Source organism: Danio rerio, chromosome 19, assembly GCF_049306965.1.
Source record: "Danio rerio strain Tuebingen ecotype United States chromosome 19, GRCz12tu, whole genome shotgun sequence".
Taxonomy (NCBI): domain Eukaryota; kingdom Metazoa; phylum Chordata; class Actinopteri; order Cypriniformes; family Danionidae; genus Danio; species Danio rerio.
Window position 1 is genome coordinate 7,574,524 of NC_133194.1, and position 17,596 is coordinate 7,592,119.

Consider the following 17,596-nt stretch of genomic DNA (forward strand, 5'->3'; position numbering starts at 1 on the left):
TTTTGTTTGATAAATACAAATAGACTGTTTTCTTTGAGCAGGTCAAATTAAAGGTACAGTTCATATATCTTACTGCTGTATTAAAGGACACAATTGTATTACAAATAATATATAAATATTAATATATTTATAGAGTTTAATAAAAAAAACTGTTGTGTTGTGAAGAAAAAAAATCGAATTATGTATGGAAAGCATCGTCAATGCACCGTGATGTACCGAGATATCGAATTGAACCGAATCGATGGCATGATAATCGTAACCGAACCGAACCGTGAGACCAGAGTAGGTTCACACCCCTAATATATACAGTCAGAATTATTAGCCCCCCTGTGTATTTATTTCCCAAATTTCTGTTTAACAAATTTTTTTAACACATTTCTAAGCATACAAGTTATGATAACTCTTTGCCATGATGACAGCAAATAATATTTTACTAGACAATTTTCAAGACGAATTATCTTTTATACAGCTTAAAGTGACATTTAAAGGCTTAATTAGGATAACTAGGCAGGTTAGAGTAATTAGGCAAGCTATTGTATACCGATGGTTTGTTCTGTTGACTATCGAGAAAAATAATACCTTAAAGGGGCTAATATTTTGTCCGTAAATTGGTGTTTAAAAAATTAAAAACTGCTTTTATTCTAGCCAAAATAAAAGAAGTAAGACTTTCTCCAGAAGAAAAAACATTATCACTCATACAGTGAAAATATCCTTGCTCTGTTAAACATTGGGAAATATTTAACAAAGAAAAAAAAATTCAAAAGGGGGCTAATAATTCTGACTTCCACTATATATATATATATATACACATATTTATTTATATATTGAAATAAAATGTATGTTTACAAATTATGAATAAATTCAAATATCTATTTAACAAAAACGGTTTTGTATAGTTTTTTTGTGTGTATGACATACATAATAAATAAATAACGAACATATAAATAACATAATAAAAATACACATACATATTATGTCAAAACAAACATTTATTTTGGATGTGATTAATCGTGATTAATCTTTGCCCAGCACTACTAAATACAAACTGGTATCTCGGATGTGATTAATCATTTGACAGCACTAGTTTGCTTTTACATGCTTAACGCTGCCAATCACTTGTTTATGGGTCAAACTCAGGACATATTAATAGTGGACAACTACTGGGCAGTGCTGATCTGTCATTCTAGCTGGAGTTTGTTTGGCACGTGCAGGTGTTTTATGCCTCGCAGGTTTTGTTGATATGAAATTTGCATATTTTAAATTCACCCAGGTACAGTGATCAAGCAGGAAGATGTTATCGAGAATTTTGATAATGACTTCTGATAACCTTCCGATAACGTTCTTCAACGCATCTGGTTTAGAATGAACTGAAAAATGTAATCAAATCATGTTTAGCATTTAAATCTAGCTGTTTTGGAAATGTTATACAGTATAAACGAGTTATTAAAGCATCAAAACAATAAGTTGTGAATTTTCTTACAGTCCTTAAACAACAAATTGTTATATTCAGGGCTTTACATTAACACCCGCCAAATGCGGGTAGATTTCAGCTTTGGCGGGTTAGACAGTCACTCCCACTAGCCACTTTGGCTGGTTGAAAATAATTTTTTAATTGTGGTTTTCTTAAAAGCAGAGTTCGACTTTAAGAATGACCCAATATGCGTGCAAATGTGATCTTAGAATGGACAAACAGCACGACTAACAAAAAAATTGCATTCGCACAAGCAGAAGAAAGCAGATGAATACAGAATGAGAGGATAGTCACTCGCGCTAACAGCTGATGTGGTGCGCGCGACTGTTTAAAGAAAAATAATACCTTAAAGGGGCTAATATTTTGTCCATAAATTGGTCACATTTGCACGCATATTGGGTCATTCTTAAAGTCGAACTCTGCTTTTAAGAAAACCACAATTAAAAAATTATTTTCAACCAACCAAAGTGGCTAGTGGGAGTGACTGTCTACTGCACACACAGTGTTGCTGCTTTCAAGAGCTCCAAATATGTCTTTTTGTAAGCAGCACCGGTTGCTTTCGCTCTGAACAGATTATTAATTGGCCTTAACCGTGTGATCATCCTTCCATTATCACACAGTATGTTTTTCACCTGCTTTCTTTTGCTCACGGTTATTTTTGTTTATATGGTTTAATTATCATTTTTTAAAGCAACATTGCTTTAATATGAGATTAACTCTCCATTTAGGTGTAGTTAACTGGTGATCTGAGAGACCTTTAGCGAGGACAGATTACTGTGCATATTTTTAATACATGACAATAATAATTTTTAAAAGTCAATTGCTTTTCTTTGGTTTTTTAAAATAAAGGTTTTGTTAAATAAAAATTATAGTATACCGCTATATTTAGCTTGTTTGACATTTAAAATTTGTGGCTAAGAAATCATTTTTGTTAGGCGTGGTCAGAGATAAATTAGGTAAATCCTTAATTTTGAGTTCTGAAAAGTCATGAAACCATGACCCATGTGCATACACAACACACAAAACGTGAAATGAATAAGAAGGCATGTGGACAAAGCAATCTAAATCAAGTAATCTAAATCAAGTCATTTTAGCATGTCAAAGTCATATTTATGCATATAAAAATATTTTCCCAACAACAAAATTGTGGCTAGTGAAAATGCAGAGTGGCTAGTAACGTTGGAAAACTACTAGCCACTGTGGCTGGTGTTAAAAAAGCCCTGTAAAGCCGTGGTTATATTTAATAAAATTCTAATATTTTTTGGGTTTTAGGTAGAGAGTAAGCAAAACATTTTCATTCAAGTACCCCACCCCCATCTCATCTGGTCTGACCTGTGTGAGTTTGGTGGTCCCGCTGTTGGTGAACTCACAGCGCAGGTTGACGGACCCATTCGGATACGCCGTGACCTCATACTCCACCCGAACACGCTGACTCCAGACCGCTATAAGACACAAAACAAAAGAACACCATTACAAAACTCTCCAATATCACAGCATACATCACAAAACACCAGACGTCAGGCTAATACCAAACAGCTCACATGCACCCTTCTGTTGACTTCCAGCAGACCTGAGCTTTTTCCAGGAAAAAAAGCCCTGTTTCAGACTGATTAGAGATCAGTAGCTTCATATCTATCGACTGAATGTGCAGACTGTCTCAGCGTGAGACTTATCCTGCTTTGATTGCCCATAATTAAGAAAGAAAAAAAAAGTTCTTTGTCATCATCGCAGCATCAATCTACACCATCGCGGATATGGATCAGAAGAAGGCTGGACAAATGCATCTGGATGAGAGGCATTATGAAATTCGATTTGATACATTCAGAGCGTTTTTTCTTCCATAATGCAACGAATTCCCAAGTGGAAGGAATATTAAATGAGGGATGCAGGAGTGGGCTTGAATTTAAAGGGATAGTTCACAACAACTAGAAAGAAAATTCTGTCATCATTTACTCATCCTTCCAAACCAATTTGAGTTTCTTTCTTCTGCTGAACACAAGAAGAAGATATTTAGAAAAATGGCACATTGACTTCCATAGTAATTTTTATGAAAGTCCAATGGTCTCACAGACATTCTTCAAAATATGTTCTTTCCCAAAACGGTTTAAAACCACATGAAGGAGTAAAGGATAATGTAATTGAATTTTTTAGGTAATTAATTGAGGAAATTTAATTTAATTTGACCCAGTTTAACTTTAAAGCTTTTAATTTGGGGAAGAAAACAGTTATTCAGACAGTTTTAATTGTTTTCATGCACGTGCAACATAATTAGTCTTAAATTTCTCAACAGCACCGACTAACACATCTAAGCAAACAACAGATGGATGCTGCAAACCGAAAATTATATTACACACTTGACTTGTAGGTAATCGAGTGCGCAAATAATTAAAAATCATCACTAAGATAGGGTTTATGCTGCTTTTATAACTGTCTTATCCTTAAACAAAACAGTTACATGATCAAACATTCATTATAAGTTATCAAAGTGCTTCATTAGCGCGACAGAAACAGATCAGATATTCAGACAATATTCAATATGAACTATCCACAATATTGATAATGGATATTATTTATTATGTAAACATTTAGAGTGCTTTTGAAGAATATTTACATTGTATTTTTAATATAAGGCTACAACTAATGATTGTTTAGATAATCGATCAGTTGAGCGTTTATTTTTTTTACTAACTGGATAAAACAATGCGCTTTCTTATTTGCTGTTTTTCTTGTTATAACTATATAAAAATGTCAATCAGGGTATTATTCAAGCATAAAAGTGTACTTTAAAAAGTGCAAAAGCCTCATCTCAAGTTCACTGATCTTTAATTTTGACAATTTAAACCTTAAATGAAACACAAAGTTTCTTTTTGAACAGTAAAACTTCTGTAAATAACCAAAATTAGGACATAAACATGATGACAATAAGACATTAAAGAGCAGAATTTGCAATTTGCTGACATAAAAATGATAAATAATAAATGTAAACCTATTGTTTAGGTTTTTACCTATTGTACTTAATAATATTTAGTAATTTGACTTGGGTGATACATTTATTTACTCTGAACATGTACTCCAAGTTCATTTATTTATTTATTTTTTGTTATTATACCTGTTTAAGTAACCTTTTTTGCAGTAAATATCGCGATAATACCGTATACGATGCAAAATAACACCTTAATCTTAGCTGATGCTAATTTCTTAGTTATTGATTAATATCGTGTTAAAATTGCAGTCATACTCATATTAAAAATCGTTATCGTTTTATTAAATAGAGTTAAAATAACAAAAAAATGTTGTATTTTTTATTTAATAATAACATAGTAACTGTACTAAATCTGCCTTTTTCTCATTGTTGATTTTAATCCTTCAACTAACATTTACTATTTTATACATAACAATCTGTTACTTACTTAACATATACACACTATTGCTTTGTTATTATTGTTTTTATTTTAAGTTGAAAACAAATATGTAAATATGATTGTGGTGTATTATATTGTCACATTTTTTTAACATCTCAATAAAAAAAAAAAAAACTACTTTTAAATATCATTTAATAATAAGACTTTACTCTAAAGTGTTACCTATTGAAGTTAACAGAGTTACGTCTGACGCATTCCAGAGCAACTTGTTACTGTATTCTAATGAAATACTTGGGGAATGTAACCAATCATGTAATCAACCAGAACACAATGTAACCAATTACATTTTAAATTTGTGTAAATTATTTACAGTTACTAAAGTCAATGTACTTGCATTCCTTATGTTAAAAATATAGCTTTTTAGGAGAAAAAAAGCTTCTTTTAAATCATGTTTTCCTCTGCAACATCATTAAATGAGCATGTGCTTTTAAATTGCTGGAGAACATGAGCTGAGATGATTGCTAAAGATAGAGGTTTGCTTTATCAAGTAGAAATACAGACTTTACTCTGATTTCACTGAGAAAAAAAAAAAAAACTAAAATATTGCTATGAAATGCAGTCTATACTTTTAACTCGACCAGCAACTTGTCTATGACAATCCTCGTCACCAAGGCACACATTGTGATAGCGCGCGCACAGTGTGCACACTGTCAAGCTGCTGTGATCAACCCATTGTAATGTTTTCAGTAAATATTCAACTATTGAAAGAGCTGCATTTTATTTTGTATTTGTTACAGGTTTTATATCTTTTAAAAGTACCTTTGAAATAATTAGTAATCTGATTACTTTTGACATTAAGTAATTAGTAATGTAATCAAATTACAATTTTCTAGTAGAAGTCAGAAAATTGGTAATGTATTTATTTTTTTAAAGTAACTTAACACTGGTAGTTAATAATAATTTAGCAAATTAATTTGGTTGATACATTAATTTACTCTGAACATGTAAATATAATATTATTTGTTTTAACATCTGTTAAAGTACCCTGTTTCACAGCTAACATCAATATCACGATAATACAGTTTATTGTAATATACTGAAATAAACTACTGTAGCAATAACATCAAACATGATCAAAACGGTCATCTGTTTTAAAAACAAATGTTTAGATAACTAAACAACAGACAAATTCACTTTCGTCAACTGGTGAAGTTTGTTCCTTGCCACTGTCACCACTGGCGGGCTTGGTTTGGGACTTGTGGAGCTGCGCATTGATGGATTTGCTCTTCAGTGTTTGGACTTTCAGCAGTGAAAATTAAATTAAACTGAACTAAAACTGGACGGACGCAGTTTCAATTTGCTAGAACATCTATGTTAAACTGTTTTGGCACAATCTACATTGTAAAAGTGATATAGAAATAAAGATGAATTGAACTGAATTTAAGAAATAGTTTCAAAAAGTTCAAATATAAGTTTGGTATTGACAAAAAAAAAAACCTATCAATGCAACGCTAGCTACAATACTCTGAAATCGCAATAATACCAGCCTCATCTCACTAGGAAACGTAAATGTTTTTCGTTTTGTCAGTTTAGTGGCTAATTCGTATGAATTCGTACAAGTTCAGTCCTATGAAAATGTACGATTTTAAAAAGGAGGCGTGGCACCCAACCCCACCCCTAACCGCAACCGTCATTGGGTGATGAGCAAATTGTATTAAACTGTACAAAGTAGATCGTACAAATTCTTATGAATTAGCCACTAAATCAAAAAGTTAAGAATTGCCTTGAGATTGCGTTGTTAATACCGTATAACGTGATCTGTACTTCCCCGATTAATCGCAGTAAAAAAATCTGATACCATCATAAGCCTAAACCATTCACTTTTCTTCCTCAAACTGTTTGTTTAACTGACACTTCAATGCTGTTCCAGTCACTTCAAATTTCAAAGAAATCCTTCTGTGTTTGAGAACGTTTTCTGGACGGCAATCTAGCTTTCTGAAGTCTGCAAAGTTCAAGTTTTTCAGAACTCGCTTGCTTTCACATTTTTCCTCAACCGTCCGAACACAAAGGCAGGTTAAAATAAACAACCCGTGTTTTGGCTCGGGCAGTCGGCTGACTCCATCGAGCTCCTGCGGAGACAGAAGCGAGACCTCCAGCTCCGAACTCCAGGAGTCAAAGGCCACGAGCAGCATGAGAGCAGCTCCATATATACTGAAGGAATAAGCAATGGCTCAGTGCTCACAAACACACACATACAATCCACAAAACAGCTGCGTTTGACAACCGACAGAATCATCAGCGCTCTCAAATTGCGCGCACCCTTGAGAATATTAAATCTATCAAATACAGGGTTGCATGAACATCACATAAACAGGGCTTGATTCTGTTATTGAAACGCATACTTTAAAACAATCTCTCGAATGCATAAGCATCATCCTCTCACGCTACACCCCCTTTAACCGCACTGAGAAGATCCAGTCTGTTTTATGTTCCACAAAGGCATTAAATCGATTTGACCTCAGGTTTACAAACCTCCAATAAATCAGATGTGTTATCTAATGCTGACTAAAAAGTATACAACCCACTGACAGAACTTGCCAAATACTTGTACCGTACAGTAATGTGTTTGTATTAGAGAGGCCATGATATGCTTTGCAATGTTTTGCTTTTCCTTTAGTGGGTGCAACAATATATTGTGTTATGATGTCTATTGTGTATAGCAACAGGATATATCATACTGTATGTAGGCTAGCTCATAAAAAGTAAAAAGATTTATTTAGCATTCATGAAATTCTGCAAACCAACTTATCCAGCACGTTTTTACGCAACGGATGCCCTTCCAGCCGCAAACCATCTCTGGGAAACATCCACAAACACTCATTCAATTTACCTGTACCGCATGTCTTTGGACTGTGGGGGAAACCGGAGCACCCAGAGGAATCCCACGCGAATGCAGTGAGAACATGCAAACTCCACACAGAAACGCCAACTGACCCAGCCGAGGCTCAAACCAGCTACCTACTTGCTGTGAGGCGACAGCACTGCATAACATTTTCTCTTGGCATAATAAATACTTTCCAAATAAAATCTGTATAAAATACAGTTTATCAAACCTATCAATTAAACCTACCCACCAATCCAACCAACCAACCAACCAACCAACCAAAACGATCAAACCAATCAACCAAACCAATGTAACCAACCAAACCAATCAATGAAACCAATTAAATCAATTAATCAACCAACCAAACCAATCAAACCAACCAACCAACCACCCAACCAAACCAATCAAACCAACCAATGAAACCAATCAAATTAAACAACCAACCAACCACACCAATCAAACCAAACCAACCAAACCAATCAAACCAACTAACCAACCCAATCAAACCAACCAATGAAACCAATCAAATCAAACAATCAACCAACCAAAGCAATCAAATCAACTAAACCAACAAATCAATCAAGCCAACCAGTCAACTCAACTTAATCTTTTAAATCTATGAATTTGCTCCTGTTCAAGCAAACCAATTAAACCCACCAAACCAACCAACCCAACCAACTAATCAAACCAATTAAACCAATCAACCCAACCAATCAAACCAACCAACCCAACCAATCAAACCAACAAAACCAACCAACCCAACCAACCAACCAAACCAATTAAACCAACCAATCAAACCAATTAAACAAACTAAACCAATCAAATCAACACAACCAACCAATCAAATCAACCTAACCAACAAACCAATCCAACCAACCATTCAACAAAACCAAATAAACCAACCAAGCAACCAACCAATCAAACCAACTCAAACGTTTAAATGTATATATTGGCTCCTATTCAACCAAACCAGTTAAACCAATTAAACCAACCAAACCAAACAATAAACCAACCAACCAACCAACCAACCAACCAACCGACCGACCAAACCAATCAAAACCAACCAACCAAGCAAAATAATCAAACCAACCAATCAAACAAATCAAACCAACCTAATCAACCCAATCAACCCAATCAAGCAAACCAACCAAGCCAATCAAACCAACCTAACCAACCCAATCAACCCAACTAATCAAACCAACCCAATTAACCCAATCAAGCAAACCTACCAAGCAAAACATTCATTCATTCATTTTCTTGTCAGGGAGAATGAACCGCCAAATTATCCAGCAAGTTTTTACGTCTGTTTTTTTTCTCTGGAAACATTCACACACACATACTCATACACTACGGATAATTTAGCTAACCCAATTCACCTGCACCGCATGTCTTTGGACTGTGGGGGAAACCCACGCGAATGCAGGGAGAACATGCAAACTCCACACAGAAACACCAACTGAGCCGAGGCTCGAACCAGCGACCCAGCCACCTTCTTGCTGTGAGGTGACAGCATTACCTACTGCACAACTGCTTCGCCCCAAGCAAACCAATCAAAGCAACCAAAGCAACCAACCAACCAAAGCAATCAACAAACCAACCAGACAACCAACCAATCAAATCAACCAACCAACCAATTAAATCAACCAACCAATCAAATCAACCAATCAAACCAACCAACCAATCAAACAAAAACAACCAACCAACCAACATACCAACCAATCAAGCTGTAAAATTTATAGATTGGGTCCTGTCCATGTTCAATAAAACTGATTGAATACTAAATAAACGACTGAAGCTAGCACACTTCATGCACATATTTAAAAATAACAAAACTCGATCATGATCTGCTTTCAAAACAAAAGTTCAGATAAGTAAACAGCGGACAAATAGTTTAAAATACGTCAAATACAAGTTTGGTATAACAGTATCATATAGTGAAATCATTATCATGTATAAAACCGATTTGTGACATAAGCGTATTGTTACAGCTCTCTCTACCAATTTAGTCTGTAACACATATTCTTTTTCTATCTTTAGCTCAGACCTGTCAAAAATGCATCAGTCGAAGTCAGATAATACTTCAGCAAACACCTTGAATAGGACATTAGCATAATGCTGCTCAAAGGCATGTGCAGAGAATGAAAATGAGGTGAATAGTGAACGGTTGCCATGTTGTGGAGATGCTGGCGGTCTTGATCTAAAAGCAAAACCCGTTACTTTGGCCTTCTGAAACATCAATCTCTCTCTAGGAGCCTTGGAAGCTGACACCGGTGATCGTGCTAAGAGTTTTGGAACATTACAGCATGTTAACATTGTAGCACACACAAAATAATGACCTTTTAAACTACCATCAAATGACCACTTCCCTCAAGCTCTATCATGCATGACTGTGTCAAAACGCAATTCACTTCACAACTTTACGCCACAAAATGAGCTACGGAGGCCATTAGCATAAGCAGCCTTTTTTTCTTCTTCTTTCGGGTCAAGTGCTGCCATCACAGTGCAACAGCTTGAAGAAAATCTTGCTGAGCCGCGTAGTTAAACTGACATGTTTATAGCAGATTTACCTGAAAAACACCGCATGTGGTTTAACGGCGCAGATACTCAAAGGCAACTCTATATACGCCCCATTAAGCCTTCTAATGATGTTTATATCTGTCACAATAAAGCAAGAAAGCATATTAAGCCAGGAACAAACTTTACACAAAGATAACTGGGAAGAGAAACGGTTACAGAATCAGCATCTATTATGTTAATGTGAGCTACAATAACAGCCCTGAAAACACAATACATTTCAGGAGGATTCGCAGAACAGTGCAGAATATCAAGCTTAATATGCTTGATATAGTTATAGATACACTCTGTAGAGTTTATTTCAGCCCGTATGGTATGAAGAAAAAGAAAAGAAAGAAGAGTTTCCAATGTTGATAACTTTGAGAATAATCAGTATTGATAATTACAAATGTTTCTCGAGCATCACATTAACATATTACAGAGGATTATATGCAGGGCTTATGGTGACCAAGAGGGGACATGTTCAGTTCACTTGGTTTCATCATGGCCACTACAAATTTATAAATGAAAGTTTATAGCCCTTAGTTTAATAGCCCTTTTACAACATTAAATACAATAATAATAATAATAATAATAATAATAATAATAATATGTGACTCACAATAATGACAATTATTTGATAATAATGACTTGCTTTCTCATAATAAAGATATTTTTGTTATGACTAAACATCTCATAATATTGAGAAGCATTCTTATAATGAAAATAATGACTTTCTCATAATTTTTTTATAATAATGACTTAACATATCATAATACTAAAAAAACGTAATAATGATTTATTCTTTTAAACTAGTGACTTACTTTCTCATAATGATGACTTATTTTCTCAAAATAATGACTAATTTTCTCAAAATAATGACTTATTTTCTCATAATAATGATAATATCTCAAAATAATGACTTTTACATTGTGATTTTTTTTTTCATAATAATGACTTAATATCTCATAATACTAAAAAGCGTTCTCCTAATAATGATTTCTTCTTTTAACATAATGACTTACTTTTTCATAATGATGACTTATTTTCTCAAAATAATGGCTTAGTTTCTCCTAATAATGATATTTTCTCAAAATAATGACTTTTTCAGTGATGTTTTTCATAATAATGACTTAACACCTCATATTACTAAGAAACGTCCTCCTAATAATATTTTATTCTTTCAAAATAATGACTTTCTAATAATGATGACTTATTTTCTCAAAATAATGGCTTAGTTTCTCACAATATTATTTTTCATGACTTAACATCTTACAATACTAAGATACTTTCTCAGAATAATGATTTAGTTTTCTGATAATTATATTTTTTCCTAATAATGACTTTAGCTTGTCATAATAATAATTTCTCAAAATAATGACTTAATATCTCACAATACTAAGATACTTTCTCATAGTAATGACTTATCGTCTCAAAATAATGACTTTCTCACAATAACAATATTTATTTCATAATAATGACTTAAAATCACATAATACTGAGAAACATCTTTAAAATAATGACGTTCTCCTAATGATGATATTTTCTTGCAATAATAACATGCTTTCTCATAATAATGATATTTTCCAAAGTTACAAAATTACTGTAGGGACATTATATTTTATTTGCTCAAAACTGACATATGTAACAGAATTTTTCCAGAAAGATATAGATTAATCCTATTAATGTTACAAAATTAACATTTGGTATTTTATTGTTTAATTTGAGAAACATCTTAAACAGTTAAAATAGCTTATTATGAACATCCTTTAAAACATTTTGCAAGTAAGCAAAATATATAACACTGTGCTAGATGTTTTGGGATATTTTATGAAAAAAATCGTAGATTCTGAGCTTTTTAAATTATGCTCATTTTATGACTGAATGAACAGATCAAATATTCTGATCAACATGTAACTTTCTAGCTCAATGTTATATAGTTTGCTGACTATTGTACTTGCAGTAACCCAAATGTTTCAAAGGATGTTAAGCTATTGTAACTGTTTAAGATGTTTTCTCAAATTTATATTGTTTTCTTAAATTGCAGTGCAATGGAGCTCTCTCTGCCACAATTTTAAAAGTTAGTCTTTACAAAATAACTATTTTTGTTTTCCCTTCAGATAATGACAATCAGTTTGTTCCACTAAATATTCCTCTGAGGTTCTACACATTATTATTTTTTTCTTTCTTAGTGTTTTAGTCTCATCTTTAGTCCAAATATCTAAAAATGCTTAGATCTAGAAGCTTTTTCTAGAAAAGAAAAAACTATTGTTTTGTTTTCAGAAATAATTAATCAAAACAAACTGAGTTTTTTCTTAAAAGAAGCAAAATAATCTGCCAATATGGTAAGCCAAATAAACTTGTTTTTCATTTTGGCATAAGATTATTTTCCTTACCTCATTGGCAGATTATTTTGCTTGTTTTAGGGGAAAACTCACTTAGTTTTAATATATAATTTCTTAAAACAAGACAATATTTTTTGCTCGTCTAGAAAATGCTTCTTGATTTAAGAGTTTTAAGATATTTGGAGTCGAAACAAGACGAAAAAAATCGAAGCATGAAAAGCATTTTTGAAGTGTGAAGAAAAAATTGGTATTGTGTTGTCCAAAAATGTATTTAAACGATTGAAACTATTCCTACCCAACAAATATTCTTTGACTAAAACATTCATTGTGCGTATTTTCCTTTAACTTCCAATTAACGTGCCAATCGCATAAAGAGCTCAAAATATGTGAGCGAATCGCAGCGAGCTGAGTGCATGATGTCCGTATCCGGGGCCTTTAATGTCAGGAAGTGTGTGTTTTCTTTATCCGAGAAACTGCGTGTGACTCAATGTAGCAGAATTCCCCCTGAAGCCACACAATGGCCTGTCAGACCAGCTCGGCGGAATAAGAAACAGAAACACAAAGCATTTATTCACTCACCTCGCTCTCTCGCTCGGCTGCTTTCCTCTTTTGTTTCCTTCTATCTTTGGCTCATAACTCTATTTCCCCGCTCCCTCTTTCGCCGTACACATCAACAAATGAGTCACGGGGTGGAATGTAGTTGTACGATGCTTTTAGTCATTCGTTTTTCATGGGGTCAATGAAACCACGGTAAGGTTTCCAAGAGAAAGAGAACAATACAGTACAAAACATATCTGTCTCATTTGCATGCAGTGTTCTGTTCATACTCCTGTACTGATCTACTATTTGCACTGCTTTTAATACCTCTGAAACAGTCGGGTGTCTGCTGTGCACCGCTGATGTACTTTACTTAAGGATGACAAACGAACCTAAGTAGGTTCCTCTTAAATAATACACAGACGCATTTATGGAGTATTAGCTACCAAAGGCACATACACACTCAACGGCCACTTTATTAGGTACACCTATCCAACTGCTCGTTAACGCAAATTTCTAAACAGACAAACACATGGCAGCACCTCAATGCTTTAAGGCATGTAGACATGATCAAGACGATCTGCAGCAGTTCAAACCGAGCATCAGAATGGGGAAGAAAGACACAGTAACTCAAACAATCACTCGTTACAACCGAGGTCTGCAGGAGAAAACGTCCAACCTTGAGGCAGATGGGCTACAGCAGCAGAAGACCACACCGAGTGCCACTCCTATCAGCTAAGAACAGGAAACTGAGGCTACAATTCGTACACGCTCACAAAATTGGTCAATAGAAGATTGAAAAACGTTGCCTGGTTTGATGAGTCTTGATTTGTCCTGCAACATTTAGATGGTAGGGTCAGAATTTGGTATCAATAACATGAAAGCATGGATACATCCTGCTTTGTATCAAAGGTTCAGGTTAGTGGTAGTGGTGTAATGGTGTGGGGAAAATCGTCTTGGCACACTTTGTGCCCATTAGTACCAATTGAGCATCGTGTCAACGCCACAGCCTACCTGAGTATTGTTGCTGACCACGTCCATCCCTTTATGACCACAGTGTACCATCTTCTGATGGCTACTTCCAGCAGTATAATGCACCATGTCATAAAGTGAGAATCATCTCAGACTGCTTTCTTTAACATGACAATGAGTTCACCGTACTCAAATGGCCTCCACAGTCACCAGATCTCAATCCAATAGAGCACAATTGGGATGTGGTGGAACGAGAGATTCACATCATGTATGTGCAGCCAACAAATCTGCAGCAACCGCATGATGCTATCATGTCAATATGGACTAAAATCTCTGAGGAATTTGTCCAAGAACTTATTGAATCTATGCCACAAGGAATTAGGGCAATTCTGAAGGCAAAAGGGGGTCCAACCTGGTACTATATATATATACATTATATAGTATACTATATAATGCAGAGCTCATTGGTGATTAGGTTAAACAACGTGTTGTATTCTCCTCAGAGTCTTTAATATATTCATACTGTATATGTACACCGCAGGGATACTAACATAAATGTTTAATTTTAGATATGCATTTAGATGTAATGATGAAGTATTAGATTACCTGGTAATTAAAATTCAATCTTTGTGTCACTCTACATGCTTTCAAGTCATAATCTTCAGAAAAGTTTCAGAGAAATTGCATCAAAAAATAAATCAAGTAATATGTAATCGATAAGATGTGAAGCTTTTAGACTTGAGAAAGAATCTTTAATGTGGTCTATATGACTCGTGTTGTATTTCAAGTCTTCTAAAGACACACGATCGCATGAAAAAGGACGGCTCACGAGTTCATGAATGATGCAGCAACCTCTGCTTTTGAAAAACTTTGGACTTTTGTTTTTGATAAAGGATGTTCGTGATTCAGGCTAATTAACTGCATGAGAATTCAGTGATTTATTCAATTAGCCAGAGTTCTTACTCATTCTTGAGTACAGCATGCTTATTTGCATACACTGTGGTTTTGAGCAATTGAAAATGCTTCAAAATAATAATAAAATACAATTATTATGAAAACAACATTTAAAGGGCACCTAATATGCAAAAAACACTTTTGTGAGAAGTTTAAACACATTGTGTGTGAATATATTCAGAGTCTAATGGCGAAAAATGTATTTGTTCAATTTTTTTATAATTGCACTTGACATGCCCCATTTGTATGTGCCATCAGACAGGCAAAGCCCCGCCCATTAGTGATGATCCCTCCCTCATTAGCATAGACAACTCTGAGTGAGAACAAAGAGCATAGAATCACCAAGAGGCGACACTTTAGTGCGATTTTGGGAAATGGGCGGCCATTTTAAAATGAAAATACCAATAAAACAACAGCATATTTTAAGTCTGTAAAATAAACTGTTAAAAGTGCTGATGATTGAGATAGTAAGTGTTGTATTGTCGTCTTTCAGGTTGTATCTCAGCTTTAATGTGTTCTTTAAATAAGTAAATAAAAAACAAAGCAGCTGCTCGCCATTGTGACAGAAATAAGATCCAATGGACAGCCAATCGCTTGACCTCAAAAATGCCGCACTCCAGGGATGTTGCTGGGTGCTGCTGTTGCAATGGAATGTTCTAGTGAGTGTGGCCTTTTGGTCATTCGAAGCTCTTAGGTAAGAAGCAGCCATCCACCATTAGTATTTTAAATCTGCTGCTATAGCGACACATAGGCATTTATAGCTCCACCCTTTTCAGAAAACAGCACAATCTCATTTGAATTTAAAGCGACAGTAACCAAAATAGCACAATTTGAATCAAAACCTGAAATGGGCAATTTCAATGAGTTATTAAACATTATTTGTGTAGTATTCTGAGCTGGAACTTTACATAAAGAGTCTGGGGACATCTGAGACTTATTTTACATCTTGTAAAAGAAAGCAAAGGTTTCCTTTAATACTTTAAAAAGAACCATGAAATAATCATTAAAGTGGGCAATATGACTTGTTTGTTTTAATGTATACAACACCTTTATATAGGTGCCAAACAGATCATTCATGAGTTAGTAAAACAAGAAGCAACAACCAAGTTCCGTCTTTCTTTAGTGGATTGAATGATTCTATTCATAAAGTTGATGAATGAGTTGTTTATGGGCTAATTCACTTCATCGGCAATCTAATTATAGTCTTTATATCACTATTTACTCACACTCAAAGCCATTCAGTATACAACTATTTCCAATAAAGCTACTTTTATGTACTCAATGAAGAATGAAGCTTTAAAACGTGGTTCAAATAAAATCTCGAGTCTTCTAAGTCATATGATAGCAAAAAATGGGCAGTTCTAGAGTTCAGCAACCCCTGACTTGTATATTTTGACTTTTGCTTCCGCTCATGAAGTTGGCATAAATGGTTTGTTTATGAATCGGGTTAATTACTTGCTCGAGTTCAGTGATTCAATCATTTAGTCACAGTTCATTCTCAGGCCATTGAGTAACATGCATTTTCCGTTCTGTGCAATTTCAATACTTAAAAAAAATACTTTAAAAAGCAACTAAAATTCTATCAATAAAGGTTTAACACTTCACAAAGCACCAGAAAAGAATCATTAAATTGAACCATACGACTCATTTTTCACTACATGTATGTAGATTGGATGATGCTACTCATAAAGTCATTATTATTGATTTGTCCATAGGCTATTTTACTTCATCTGGGATCTAATCTTAGTCTTTATGTCACTATTGACTCACCCTCAATCCATTCAGTACAGTAAAGCAACTTATATGTAGTCAGTAAAGAATGAAGGTTTAAAACGAATCATTAATGTAGTTCAAATGACTCATGCTGAATTTCAAGCCTTCTAAAGTCATATGATAGCAAGAAATGAACGATTCACAAGTTCATGAATGATGTAGGAACCTCTGGTTTGTATATTTTGACTTTTGTTTCCGCTCATGAAGTTGGCATAAATGGTTTGTTCCTGAATCGGGTTAATTAACTATTCGAATTCAGTGATTCAATCATTTAGTCAGAGTTCTTACTCATTCTTAAGCCATTGAGTACAACATGCCTTTTCCATACATGTTCTGAGCAATTAAAAAACTAATAAATAAAAAAAGCTACTAATATGCAATCAATGCAGGTTAAAGGTTTAACACCAGAAAAGAATCATTAAATTGCAACATGACTCATTTTTCACTTCATACATGAAGATTAGAGGATTCTATTCATTCTATTCAACTCATTTAAGTCGCTGTTATGATTCATTCATTAATCAGGCTAATTCACTTAATCAGTGATCAAATCTTAGTATTTTTGTCTGTATTTAGTCACCCTCAATCCATTCAATACAACTATTTCCAATACAGCAACTTATATCTAGTGAATAAAGAATGAAGCTCACTATTTACTCAAAAACGGCTTCAAAGGAAGCACTCATATGTAGTCAATCAGAAATCAGAATCATAATGTAGTCTATATGGCTCATGTTATATTATA

General features: G+C 34.2%; 1 protein-coding gene across 2 annotated transcripts in view; it reads right to left on the minus strand.

Moving 5' to 3' along the window:
• Window positions 1-17,596, minus strand: part of pvrl2l (PVR cell adhesion molecule related 2 like) — a 332,887-nt gene that overhangs the window by 185,107 nt on the left and 130,184 nt on the right. For both annotated transcript variants that reach the window (XM_017352250.4, NM_001430892.1), the window contains exon 2: window positions 2,804-2,913. In XM_017352250.4, coding sequence (XP_017207739.1) covers window positions 2,804-2,913 — 110 coding nt within the window. The remainder of the gene's footprint in view (window positions 1-2,803; window positions 2,914-17,596) is intronic.